The sequence below is a fragment of the Oryzias latipes genome, chromosome 22 (genome assembly GCF_053564925.1).
Source record: "Oryzias latipes strain Hd-rR chromosome 22, Olatipes_Hd-rR_3.1".
NCBI lineage: Eukaryota > Metazoa > Chordata > Actinopteri > Beloniformes > Adrianichthyidae > Oryzias > Oryzias latipes.
Window position 1 is genome coordinate 27,521,079 of NC_136258.1, and position 13,037 is coordinate 27,534,115.

Here is a 13,037-nt window from a genome sequence, read left to right on the forward strand (position 1 = left end):
AACCTTATTTAGGTAACCTTGTTGCTGTAAAAATGTTTGGTTGTAACTTCGAATGGGGGCTTGTCCGGGATTATTTCCCCCCAAATTTTCATTGTGAATTGTTCAGCGTGAACATTTAAAAGAGTGACCTTCTTTAAACTTAAACAGTTAAGTCATTAAAAAATAATAAATTGCATGCTTTTCCTGGTGGACATTTTCTGTTGAATGTGTTTGATCACGTTCTTCCATTTTTATAAATAATACACTGTTCTTTTAAACCAGAGCCGTTTTATCAATTTAACTGACCTGAGCGTCCATCCCTCTGGATGTCCACATGATACCAGATCCCATCATTCACTTTTGTCTGTGTGGCCTTCACCTTGATGGTCCCTGAGCCCATGTCTAAAAGCAGGTACAGGCTGCCATCCAAAAGCTCTACAGCAAAGAAGTCCACCTGAATGAGAAAAAAACAGAAAATCAACAAATATGCATTTTTTTCTGAATCTATGTAACAACATAGACAGCAAAAGGCGCATCAAAATGAAACAGACTCTTTGTTACAAACAAAAAAAGACCGTGCATGAGCAAACCTTGGTGTTCTTTTGGCTGCGGGCAGCATCTTTGCGCTCCTGCGGTTTCCCGTGGGTGAAGAGGATGAGGCCGTTTGGCTCAGTTGTGCGGAAATCAAAGGAAATGGATCCCATCCGCTTGGTGTTCCACTTTGGGAGACTGATGTAGGCCTCTGGTGTCTCGAATGAGATAGGATCTAGCGTAGCCACATTCTCACACTTGTAGGACACCTCACCCTGGATTTTCATTTTCTGGTCCAGGAGTCGAGCCATTCGGGACAACTCAAGTCGGATGTCATTGTTCTTATACACCACCTATGGTGAGGACAATATAGCTCGACTTATTTTAGTGTTTAGACAAAGATTTAAAGTCACAAACATATAATGAATGGCCTGGACGGAATGACCCCTCCCCTCTGGTATTCCAAACAGGAAGTGCCTGCTGGCTCCAAGAAGCCAAAATCTTCAGACTTCTATATCAAAATAAACAGCCGTTACTCAGTCATTCTTTGTCTCTTTGCTCTGCTACATTTTTGTTATCAAAATAACTTTTTTAGATATTTAAAAAATGGACAATCGGACACCTTGATGAAAGTAGGTGGTCTACTTTTATCAATTAAATGTTCAAAACATTTAATTGACAGATTTTGTGTAGCAAACTGTAACAAGCTCACTCCTGATTGGCTAAAGTGGTTGTCATAGAAACGTTTACTCAAATTGACTGGACCATGCTTTGCTTTGTTACGTCCTTTAATGTACCTTTTATTTGACCGGGATAAAGAGTGCTGCTGTTTGGTGGGGGCTGCACAAAACGCTGTTGCTGCTGCTCATTGCTATATTTCTCAACATCCCCTGAATACAAAGCTTTGTTCAGGATTTTAAAGGGTCTCTTGCTTGTCATTGCTTTATAATGGGCTCTCCCAAACATTTACCTGATGCAATGAATGCCACCACTCTTCCATTACCTGGCATTTTAAAAGGTCCAGTGTCAGCTGAATGAAATCCAGTTGACGTATAAGCTTTGGAGCCTTTTCGATAAAGGACGATTTACCTCACTTACAGGTACGCTGGGTTGTTTCGTCACTCAACACGCCATCATCAATTATCAATTATAAATATCAATTAAGCCTTCCCTTTGAACCAATAGCTCAATAGCTTGCCTTTCCTCTTAGTCAATCCCAATCGGATTGTTAACCTTTAAATTCATGAATGGTTGTCTCTATCTGCATTATTAAAAATATATCAAAGCAGTTGTTAAAATTAGACCTTTAGGGAAATTATCATGTTTCTGTTAATATAACAAAAGTGAAAAAAAATATTTTCTGATAATAAGAATATGCTGTTGTTGTTGTTTTTTTAAATTCTTTTTTAACATATACCAGTTCTGATTCTGCACTCCATCAAGGTTTTGGTGAAAACGAGTCAGCTGCATAAACCTGCATAGAATAAACGGTGGCCAACGTGGATCCAGGTGACTTCCGGATCAGGGGACCACCTGGAAAAACCAACACTTCCTTTTTCAGACAAATGTCCTTGAAGTGATGGAGAGCAAGTGACTCAGAAACAAATCTTTTATCACAGCAGCTTAAATGTTGTCAGTAACAAAGAGGGGATGGAGTCATGGGGGGCGGGGGGTCTCTAAATTGAAATCTGCTGAAGTGGAAAATTGAAGGCATTTTTTTCCCCCCTCTAATTCTCAGGGCAGAGAAGCTCCCTCTGTCTGCATCTGAGCGCCAATGTATACAAACACACTCTTTCGCATGCCTTTTTTTTTATCATAATGCCTCTGCTGCTGGTTCTCCAGTCTGAGATGGCTGAGCGAGTAGATTGAGGGGCCAGGCTGAGATTATTGATAATCCCACAGCAGATCTGACAGTAAATCAACTCATCCCTGGAGGTGCAAGGAGACTGACAACACTTGCTGTTTGCCTCTCCTTTTCCCGTCTCCTCTGCTCTCATAAGTCCAATTTCTGGAATCTAGACTCTCTGCTGTTGCATATTTCACTGGAGATAATTTGAAAGGAGCTTTTGGATGCAGCTAAAATTAATTTACTAAATTTAAGAGTTGGTTTGATCTGAAGAAGAACTTAAATAAATATGTCACGTTTGGAAATAGAACAAACGAGACTAATAATTATGGCTGACAATAAAGGAATTGAAAGAGTGTCTGAAATAAACACTTCTTGGTGTGATAATTGACCAAAAAACGAATTACAACAAACAGAGATTACATCAATTCTAACATTTCTAAATCAATATCTTTCTCTCACAAAATGAAACCTTTTTTTAATCACTGCACATTTTGTACACAATGTTTTCTTTATTTTGTTTCTGGTGTTCAAATCTGAAATTCACAGTAATTTATGTTAAAACATGTTTACATTCATTTCGTTTAAAAAGTTTATTAAATAGTTTATTTGCGTTTAATGTTCTCATAAGGGTTGAAAGAATGCAGGCCGAATGGATGGCCTCAGCGTTTAGACCTCCTCTTCAGTTCACACAGCACTGCTGGGAATCTGCGTCTCAACAAGAATCCACTCTCTTTAGGGAAATACCCAGATTATCTGTCCAGTGACTGTACACCTCTGCTTCCGCCGCACTTCTGCTGACAAGGACGCCACAAACGGCGCGTTTGGAGAGGAGGAGGAGCAGAAATGAAGGGCACAGCTGACAATTTGACAAGTCACTTTCAGCTTCCTCCACCTCCCAACAATTAAAGCAGAAAGGTCTTTCAACACGCAAAAGGAGCTTTATCAGTGCACCGCAGATGGCAGGTTAACATGAGAATGAAGCATGAGAGGTAAGTGATCGGAAAACCTGATGAGAGCCAGCGCACACACACACACACACACACTGAGGGTTCATGCAAACGCAGGAGCCGCCGTGCACAGATGGAGGCTTGTGAAGACCTGGGCAGCTGAGGTGAGGGAAAATCCATCACTGCATTATCTCCTCCAGCAGGCCTCAATGACACACATCATTACACACTCACACACGCTTATCTGTGCATGAGAAGCAGCACTGAAACACAACATGTCTGCGGCCGGAAATCAGCCCCCCCCCCTCCCAAAAACCAAAAAATCAGCTCTGTCCTCATGAAAATCCAGGCTTTATACATGAAAATGTCCCGTTACGCCACACAATGCTGACTGAGTGCAGCAAACCCACTCAACCACCCCTGGACGTCTGTCTTTGTCTGCTGACAAAGTTTGCAGCATAAAAATCTGCAAATCCATGTAATCCCCATGTAGACACACCTGCAGCCACAGCTCCTAACAGGCTGCTCTGCTAGTATTAGTGGTCACATGGTGTCGACACGAGACACCTAAAAAAAAAAAAAAAAAAAAAGAAAGTGCAGTGTGTGCTCTGATCCACAGGGTGGCAGTGTTCCCTTTGTGGACCTGAACTCTCCCTGAGCGTCAGAAGGAGGATGATGGTGGTGCTCTTAGATCTATCATTAGTGTGAAAAACAGACTGCAACAAACTGCAAAATGTAAATGAATGGAGTTCAATCTAAACATCAACAGAAGGACTTGAAGGAGAATCTTGAGGAGACTCATTCTGCTTGTATCACATTTTCTTCTTCAAACTGTCACAAAGCCCTGATGTACGAGCAAAACAATGAATTCCAAAAACTTTTTTACAAGTTTTATGACAGAAAAAAAACAACAACTTTCTTCTCTTCCAGGGGACTCATGCTGGCTCAATTAAATGATACATTTTAAATAAAAATAAAAATGTTGAACTGCAGGGATGCGGCGCTATAACAAAGTACTAAAATGCATTTAAAACAACTTCCAAAGACATGTCAATTTCTAAAAACCTTTTTTTTAACAAACCTTTAGTTTAAATAAGTCAAAAGTATTTTCTTCCTCTGTAAATATGAGGGGGTTGGCGATTTTCTAATTCCGTTTTTGTGGCTTTTGTTCTGTCAGTATGAGTTCTAATTGTTTTTATTTTCACTCAGAACACTAAAACACCAAAGCTTCTACTGATTTAAACATATCTGTTTTTGTTTAATAGTAATACATACTATCTATGTTCCATAAATGTGACAGAAACATTATTTAAATCAACATTATAATTGATCACTGCAGTAAAAGATAATCCAATACCAGAAAAGCTGCAGGACTTTTTTTTACTTTATTTGGGGGGGAGGGGTGATTTTACATTTTCTTCATTCGTGATCTGCTTTCCAGACAGATACATAGATCCATTTTATCTGTAAGAATATAAAATAAGGTAAAGTGTACTGTTACACTTTTATACGTAAAGAAAGATCTGGTTTAATATGTGCAGCAATTTTTTGCAACATTCTTTGCAACCAATTAAATGAGCAACAATAGATAATCCATAGATGTGGGTTTTATGGCCCCACACCATGAGTCGAACTCGTGCTTTATAAATAAACTGAACTGAACTGAAATTTATGAAGTTTTATCACGATTGTCTTCTTAGGAAGTGTTTTCAATCTACAACAGTTCATGATGGTTGAAAAAGTGTTTTCTGGTTGGATGAGCCCATAAAAGAGTTTGCTGTGGCGTTAGGACTGAAAGTTTAAAAAATAAAAAGGGTTTTGTGTTTAGAACAGCTGTAGCTTTTTTTTTTCCAGACTTAAACGGACCACAACTTTGCTCCTCAGGTTTTTATGGTAACAGAACTAATTTAGTCTGGACTGTTTGAGGGTTTTGAGGAAATGTGTATTAAGAAAAGTCAATCAATCAAAACACACAAACTTAAAAAGTTATTTACAGAATACCTAAAAATGTATTTCCTTTTTAGTCATAAGAAATTGTTTTGATCACTTTTTGCCTAAATCTCTTTATATTTCCAGCCGTTTTGACTCCATAGAGACTTTGGTTAAACAGTTAGACGCGGTGTGTTGAGGTGGCTAAAGCCTGGCTCTGCCTCGCATCAGCATCATTTCAACCGTGAGTGCAGGAGACACGGAGATGTTGGATCAGCAGCGAGCCGCCATCACTGATGCTCCTGCTTCTGCTTTCTGTCCATGAACTCCTCCTTTGTGCTTCTTCGTTGGCTCCTGTATTCGGGCGCAGTCAGGAGTCTCCATGCAAGTGGCTGATGGAGGTACGATGGCAACGACAATTACAGCAATTATGTGTTATTGTAGGCCATTATGTATTTTGTAGGTTTTGAGATGTAGGCTTTCTTTGTAATTGCTGGTTATGAAAGGCAGAATAATCACGGCCAGCCTGCCGAAGGAGCTACCAAGGGCAACCAGTACCTGGTGCCATGGTAACAAAACATTTACCCATGATGCTGCCTGGAGGATGGCGAGGACGAGAGCATTGGCAGCAGGCAAATTAGTTGTAATGGCAGCAAGCTGAGGGCGAGGAGGTGGCGGCCAGCAGACTGGGGGGGAGGTTTGGGGGGGGGTGCTGCAGATGCGTGGGTGGGAGGGGCGGCCATTAGTGGGAGTGAGGTGAGGGAGCGTGCACGGATGAATTTGTGTGTTTGTGATATGTGGTCACGGGGAAGCAGACTGGTTGAATTCTTGACCCCAAATACAAATGATTACAGGAATGAAAAAGAAATATTCAGATTTGTGTTGCAGTGAAATTCAGATCAAAGTGAGAAAATGACTGACGTTTGTCGGAAAATCTGAGCAAGCAGAATTATTGGGATGGAAAATCTCTTTATGATCAGACATATGATGCTCTCATCTCTGTCAGACAGTCAGACTTTCAGTAAATCAAACAAACAGATATTTTAAAGCGAGAATCTAACCTCTGATTGGGCTTTCTGTTTTTTTTTTTAAATAGGCGATTTTATTCGCTTTCTGTCAAAAAGCATAAAACGTTTCTCATTTATTTCTTAAAAATTCTTCAATTTTTAGTTAATTTTTTGGGACAGAATTACTCTAAATCAGTTTGGTCTGGTGTTACACACACTTCACAGTAAAAGCTTTTGCATCAACCAGAGGTTTCTCACTCAAATTCAACGCAAATTTTGAATAAAAGAAATGTAATAACCATTGAAGAAAGACCCATGACACTGATTTCTTCTCAGCTCCCACCACTTTTTGATTTGACACTCTGAGATTTGTTTACAACACAAAAAGTAAGCAGAATAAATGTTCCAATTGTTTATTAAAAATGTTTTGTTACCATGCTATATAAAAGTAACCTTTGCTGCAAACTATTGCCCACTCGTTCGACAACAAGCTCTGCATCAGCAGACTTTCAGTAAAGTTTGCCTTTTTCTGTCTTTGCTGCAGCAAATCCTGTTTGTGAAAGAACTGAGAATTGTGATGATCAAAGGATGTTAGGATGCTTTTCCAATCTTGCAGGTACACATCTTCAACAGCTTCAGTTGAGTATTTATTTCTCATGTTCTTCTCCTCTTAGTTTGTCCTGTTTATCTGCAAAGCAAACAGCTTGGAGCTGAGAGCTTCTTCTGTCAGATTTGACCTCATTCTTCCCACCAAGGTGTTGTATTCTTTGGACATGCTTTTGCATTTGATCCAAAACTTTATTATTCTTTATTTTTGTGGATGGAGGGAGAGCACTGATAAATCCGATCACTGCCCTGATATTCTGTGATTCTTCCCCTAAACTGTATCAATCAGGATGACAGAGAATGTGAGGATTTTTTTAGGTTTAAAACTGTTTTAAAGGTACGTGTGGAAGAAACTATAAAAGGAAGTTCTGCACGTTTTAACACAACTTCTAGACTTGCTCCTGATTTCATCAGGCCTTGCACAGCAACACCCTTTGATGTCAGAAGATTAAAAAAGAAGAAGTTATGACAGATGTTGATTGTATGGAAAGAATACTAGTTTTGTTACTTATTGATTTATATTTCAAATGATGTGAGCATGTTAAACTTCTATTTTTTATTGCTTTAGTTGAGGTCTGTCATTTTTTGTTCTGGGTTTAATTTGTTGACATTTTTGGGCTTAACGTTAGTTTTTAGTACAGCTCACCTCTTCTCAGTCAATAATAAATTCATGTTTGCTGTCATTGTTTTTTCTCAATCAAACCCTAAATTAGCTGCAGAAACTCAAAAACTTTGAGAGAAATCCTGTGTAACACAGAAACGTAGGCGTCATCCTCTCTGCTGCTGGCCTTTGTAGTTTTTTGACGATGCGTTGTGACAAAAGTCTGACGCTCATTGTTTTTTCATTGTTCATTTTGGAGGAAAAGCTGCTCATCTCTGTGAAAGCGAGTGGATGTGTGAGTCTGTGCACATGTTTGACAGGAGCTGCAAACGGGCCCAGCATGCCACAGATCAGGAAGTAGGCCAGAGGGGGATTAAATGACTACCGCGCCACTTCCTCCATCTCCCTGCAGCCATATGATGCATCTCACTGTGTGTGCGCGAGAAAGCCAGGCCAACACGCTCCCCGTGCTCTCCACTGGTTCCAGTTAAGTGTTACAACATGACATCATCAGCTGCAGGGAACGTTATATTAAAATGTGTGTTTGTTGTGTGTGGGCTGGCTCGCTGAGCCAACTGTGACATCCTCAAACTTGTTACCGATAATATCCCTTAAAAGCTGCTTTCATAGGCCGCTGCTATGCCTTCAGTTTGACAGTTTTGCTCCTGCTCCTACACCTGGCTGTGGATCCTGCCTCTGGCTCGACTCGCGCCTTTGACTGTCCCGATAACCACGGCTGGATGAAGCTCGTCTGCTGGACTTTTATATATGTAGTTGTAGATTTAGATAAGTTAATTCTTCTCTAAGAGTTCTGGTAAATCGCCTGTCCGTCCTGGGGGAGGATCCCTCCTTCATGTGGGCACCCCTGAGGTTTCTTCGTTTTTTCCGGAATCCGTTTTTTTTGGGAGTTTTTCCTTACCGCGAAGGGGGGTCTAAGGGCAGGGATGCCAGTATAGCTTAGTCAGTTTGTTAGTTCATTTTAGTATTTTTCTATTGAACTCTTTGTATTCGTGATCCTTTTGATTTCATGTTTTACTTCGAAGCCCATCGAGACGACTGTTGTTGTGATTTTGGGCTATACAAATAAAATTGAATTGAATTGAATTGAATTGAATTGACAGTGTAAAAAAAACAACACACACAGAAAAATGGAATACTTTACAGCATAACTGTTGATCTGCTATCACTGCATTACTGTAACCTTTACATCTGCAAAGCTTACATTAAATGGCTTTTTCTTTGTTTCTTCTGTCATTTCTAAAGTTGTTTTCATTGGTGAGGAAACACAAAAGTTGAGTTTGGAAGTTGTATTGTCTCAATCATGTGTTGTTTCGCAGTGAAATGCTTTAGGGTTTTAGATGACATTGTTCTTTATAAAATCCTCAAAAAAGACTCTTTAGCGAGCAGGCTGAAATAAAAAATGACGTCGAGCGACAAACTGCAGGTTTAGGAGTCTCAGAGGATCCGTCCAAAACTATTTCAGCTTTGCCTTCACTCCTTCCCTCACAAGGACGGAATGAACTGATCATCTAAATGTGGAGAAACAGCAGGAAAAAGAAAAGGAAGTGCTGTCCTACCTAACAGGCTGATATGAGTCCACATGAGTATTCCCAGTTACTTTACTTTGAAGATACAGGCATATTTTAGGACTTCTATGGAGCCCACATTATTGATTTGATACAGACTTCTGCCCAATACTTGAATCATTATATGATTTATTGAACTGATCATACGAAAAAAAATCATCAGATCAGATTAGAAAACCAGAATATTATCATCTAGATTCATCAGGTTTATTTTGATCCAGTTTGACACAAGTATTAAGGGAGAAACACATCGAAAGGAGAGAAGATTAAAATGACACTGAAGCAGCTTTGATGTGGTGTAAAAACAAGTTTTTTTTTCCTTTCAGAGGATCGATAATGATGCCTGCGCATGTCAGCTAAAAAATAATATTTAAAAATACAGAGAGAAAAAAGAGATTGGTTATACTGTGATAAAGGACCAGTGACCATACGAATCACTGTGGTCATGTGACCCACTGAGGTTTGAGAGAGCGATGTGAATCCAGCCTGGATTTACTTTATATGAAAAAAAAAAAAAAATAGAGGTGAGGCACCCCTAGAGGTGAGAATTTGATGGTCACCTGTCAATTAAAAGGCCACACCGCCCCATCTGTGTGGAATTCCAAAACTAAATTATAAGATTCTTGGAAATCTACACCTGTGGTCCATTTTGTGCCCTGAATGTTAATTTTTATGGTGAATTTGGACTGCCTGAAGAGATCGAAGTCTTGCAACCAACAGCATTTGGGGGGAAAAAGTTACCCAGCAGCCTTTGCTCCGGGCTCATTTAGTCCTCTTCACTCCACAAACTTCAGCTGATCTGAATTTCTCCTGGAAGCCCCCAGGTATGAATGTGAAAGTATGAAAAGGCGTCTGCAAAACCAGACAAGTGACCATATCCCTGTATAAAAAAATGGTTGGAAAAAAAAGGTCATAAACTCCTAGTGGTTACTGGATGAATGGACTTGGCTCCAGTTTTTTTTTTATTCAATAAAGGAACCAGAGAGTATTTAAAGTGACTGATCATGCTTGAGCTGCAGGTTCATTTGAACATCTGTGATGTGATATTTGGCACAAATAACCACAATTGTTAAAGCCTTTCGATTACATTTTCCCAGCAGAAACTGATCTCAGGCCGTTTTGTGCATCTCTTTGCTGATATCTTCTGAATTCAACACAACCTGAAAAATTTACTCTGGATGCAAACCAAAACCCTTCCATCTCTGCAAAAGCATTGCTTTTGTCAGCTCCCACAGTTGTGCTGAACAAAAAAAGAGCAGACAGAGAGTGCAGCGCCTCACCTCCTTCAGACAGCCCATGAAGTTGTTGCTGACGGGAGATCCAGGCAGGTCGGCTGTGCTGGGACTTCCACCCACATAGAAAAAGTCGTCGGAGCCCAGCATGGTGTAGTCTTCCTGGGTGTAACCGGTGGTGGTGAGAATCCCATCCACTGATATCGTCACCTAGTGACGACAGGCCAACAGGGAAGATAATTGTCCTGTGGACTTTTGCTGAAAGTCCTTTCAAAGTCAAACTAGTTGTTGATAATAAAATGTAAGAATGTGAGGGAATCTAAAAATGTTCTGAGAACTTGTTAAAATAGAAGAAGTACTGTTATGTTGTTGGGTTAACAATAAAAAAATGACTAGGCATGTGACGGCTCTTTTTATGCACATGAATTATGATAAATTACAGTAATTTTAGATTTTTCTGGGGAAAGACTATTTTTTTCCTGTGAAAAATACTCAGCCAAAAATGTATGATGTGATTTTTTGTAAACTCTTCATCTCAGAATGGAGGGATGAAAAGAGGTAAAAATACTGACTAAAATTGGACAGAAACTGTATTAAAGTGTTTCTACGTGTCTGACACCGAAGGCATTTTCTTGCAGGTAAGTAAAAAAGTAATACGCTAAAAATCACTTAAATACGTGTGAATTCATGAATTCAAAAGAAAAGATTATGACAGAGGATGTGAGGCAATGATTTAAACTTTAGATAGACATGCATTTAACAACAGAACAGAATATACCCACAAGTCTGCTTGAATTGCATTTTGATTAATTAATAAACATGCCTTTTGTTTGCAGAGTCATGCACAAACCCTTTACTTCATGCACACCAAAGGAAGACAGAAAAAACTAAAAGAAATATGTATTAAAGGCGTTCCAACTTGAAAAAGTCAGAACCTTTTTAAAGAGGGAAGTCAGAAATTGATGAAGATGTCCACAGCAAAGCAAAATAAAGACAAAAACGGGGATATCTACCATACAGTGGAGTTTGTTTACCAAATCATACTGGGAGCCTGTTAGCTGAGCAGGAAGGTGAGATGGATGAAGTGATTTATGACATAGAAACAAAACAAAAAAAGCATTTGAAATGCACAAAAATGCAGAGAAAACAATCTAAAATGATTTAAAAAAACAACAACAATGAAACTATTAATAACTTACTCCAAAACATGAGAACATCATCTATGAGTTGTGCAAAGGTTTTCTGTTCTTTTGTATCACAAACACACAAATTTATCCGTGTTCTTCTGTTTCTTTTCTGAGTGTCTGAAGATTGACAGTTATCTAAAAATCAGAGCAGACACACAACAGCCTGATAAAAGCTGTTCCCCCCCTGCAAACTGAACTGTACTCATTCCCAGTCCCTTACAGAGTTGCAGAACTGATCGCGTTTCCTCACCTTTGTACTGTAACAGTGAGGCAGAAACCTGTTCTACGTTTATATTTAAGTTCTACTTCCCTTTTTTTTTTTGGGGGGGGGGGGGGTGTCTTCTGTACCACCAGTTAATGTTTTTGTCGGGTGTAACTTTGTATAATCCTTTATATGGCCATGAAATTTGAGACCTGACGTATTTTTTCCACACATCTACATTTCTGTCTGATCTATCATTAAACCTTTCAAAGCTAAAGCCTAGATATGACCATGGATGATTGGGGAGGCTGACATCAGCTCACATTATATTCTGTGGAACCCTGGTGAAAAAAAACCTGACTTAAATGCATTTACAGACACAAACCGTAATATCTATTCAGGAAATCTGAAATCCTTTTTGGAGAAAAGGCAGTCCACCAGCACCAAAGATCGCTTTTCTTTTGTCAGTTTACTACTATTTTTCTGCGACCTCTGCTTGGAACACTCTCCAAACTGAACTGAAATTATCCAAACTTGCCTCCTTTAGATTTTTTTTGTTCCTTTCTATGTACCAGAGAAAAAAATGTCATCCGTCAGTGCCAGAGTTGTTGGAAATTGTTACCGATCAACAAGTTACATTTGTTGGACTTTGGCACTCTCATGCTGTCTGTTACAACATTAGGTTAAAAAGATCTTGATCTTAATGTTTTTTTTTCCTTGTTAAATAAAATAGATACATTTTCTTTTATACTTGATATACACATGTCTGAGACCGTTATCTCATTAGCTTGATCCAAACTTTCCTTAAAACCCATTGGATATAACTTTGTCTGTGTCAGTGTTTTTTAACAAGTGTGTGCCGCGGCACACTAGTCTGCCGTGGGAGATGGTCAGGTGTGCCGTGGGAAATTGCCCTCCTTAACTGATCTAAAAACATTTTCCAATCTCCAGGAAATCAGCTCTGTGTTCATCCAAACAGGCCCTGATAAAACACTGAGTAGTTAAAAATATGAAAGATCGTAAAGTACTTTTTTCTTTCTGTTTATTTGATTCTATTAAAGACATTTTGATAAGTATGACGGTACCACGATTTAGCCGCAGCTTCAGCTGTTTTTGAAAAAGTCCCTCCCTTTTAACTGTCTCCACCAATCATTCTTGGAGGCTTAATCACACGCCATCAGTCTGACCAATCAGAAGTGGTTAAAGTCTTCACTTCCTTGTTCCGATTCTGCTCATAAGTCGCTTAGTTCCAACAAAAAGACCAGCTGAAGCTCGTCTTTAGCGGTGTAGCTTTCCACAGAATCCGGTATCAGACCGTGGAACTAGTGAACAAAACAATGAAGCTCAGAGAAGCTAATCTGTCTGCGTTTGACGGCTGGTT

At 39.4% G+C, this 13,037-nt stretch overlaps 1 protein-coding gene across 13 annotated transcripts in view; it reads right to left on the minus strand.

The window, feature by feature from the left end:
• The window catches only part of nrxn3a (neurexin 3a), a 166,985-nt gene that overhangs the window by 62,527 nt on the left and 91,421 nt on the right, over positions 1-13,037 (minus strand). For all 13 annotated transcript variants that reach the window (XR_002292952.3, XR_002292950.3, XR_002292951.3 and 10 more), the window contains exons 7-9: positions 10,316-10,477; positions 570-863; positions 286-433 (exon numbers count right to left, since the gene is read on the minus strand). Coding sequence is in view for 9 of the 13 variants with exons in the window: in XM_078941124.1 (XP_078797250.1) it covers positions 286-433; positions 570-863; positions 10,316-10,477 (604 nt within the window). In the remaining 4 variants the exon portion in view is untranslated. The remainder of the gene's footprint in view (positions 1-285; positions 434-569; positions 864-10,315; positions 10,478-13,037) is intronic.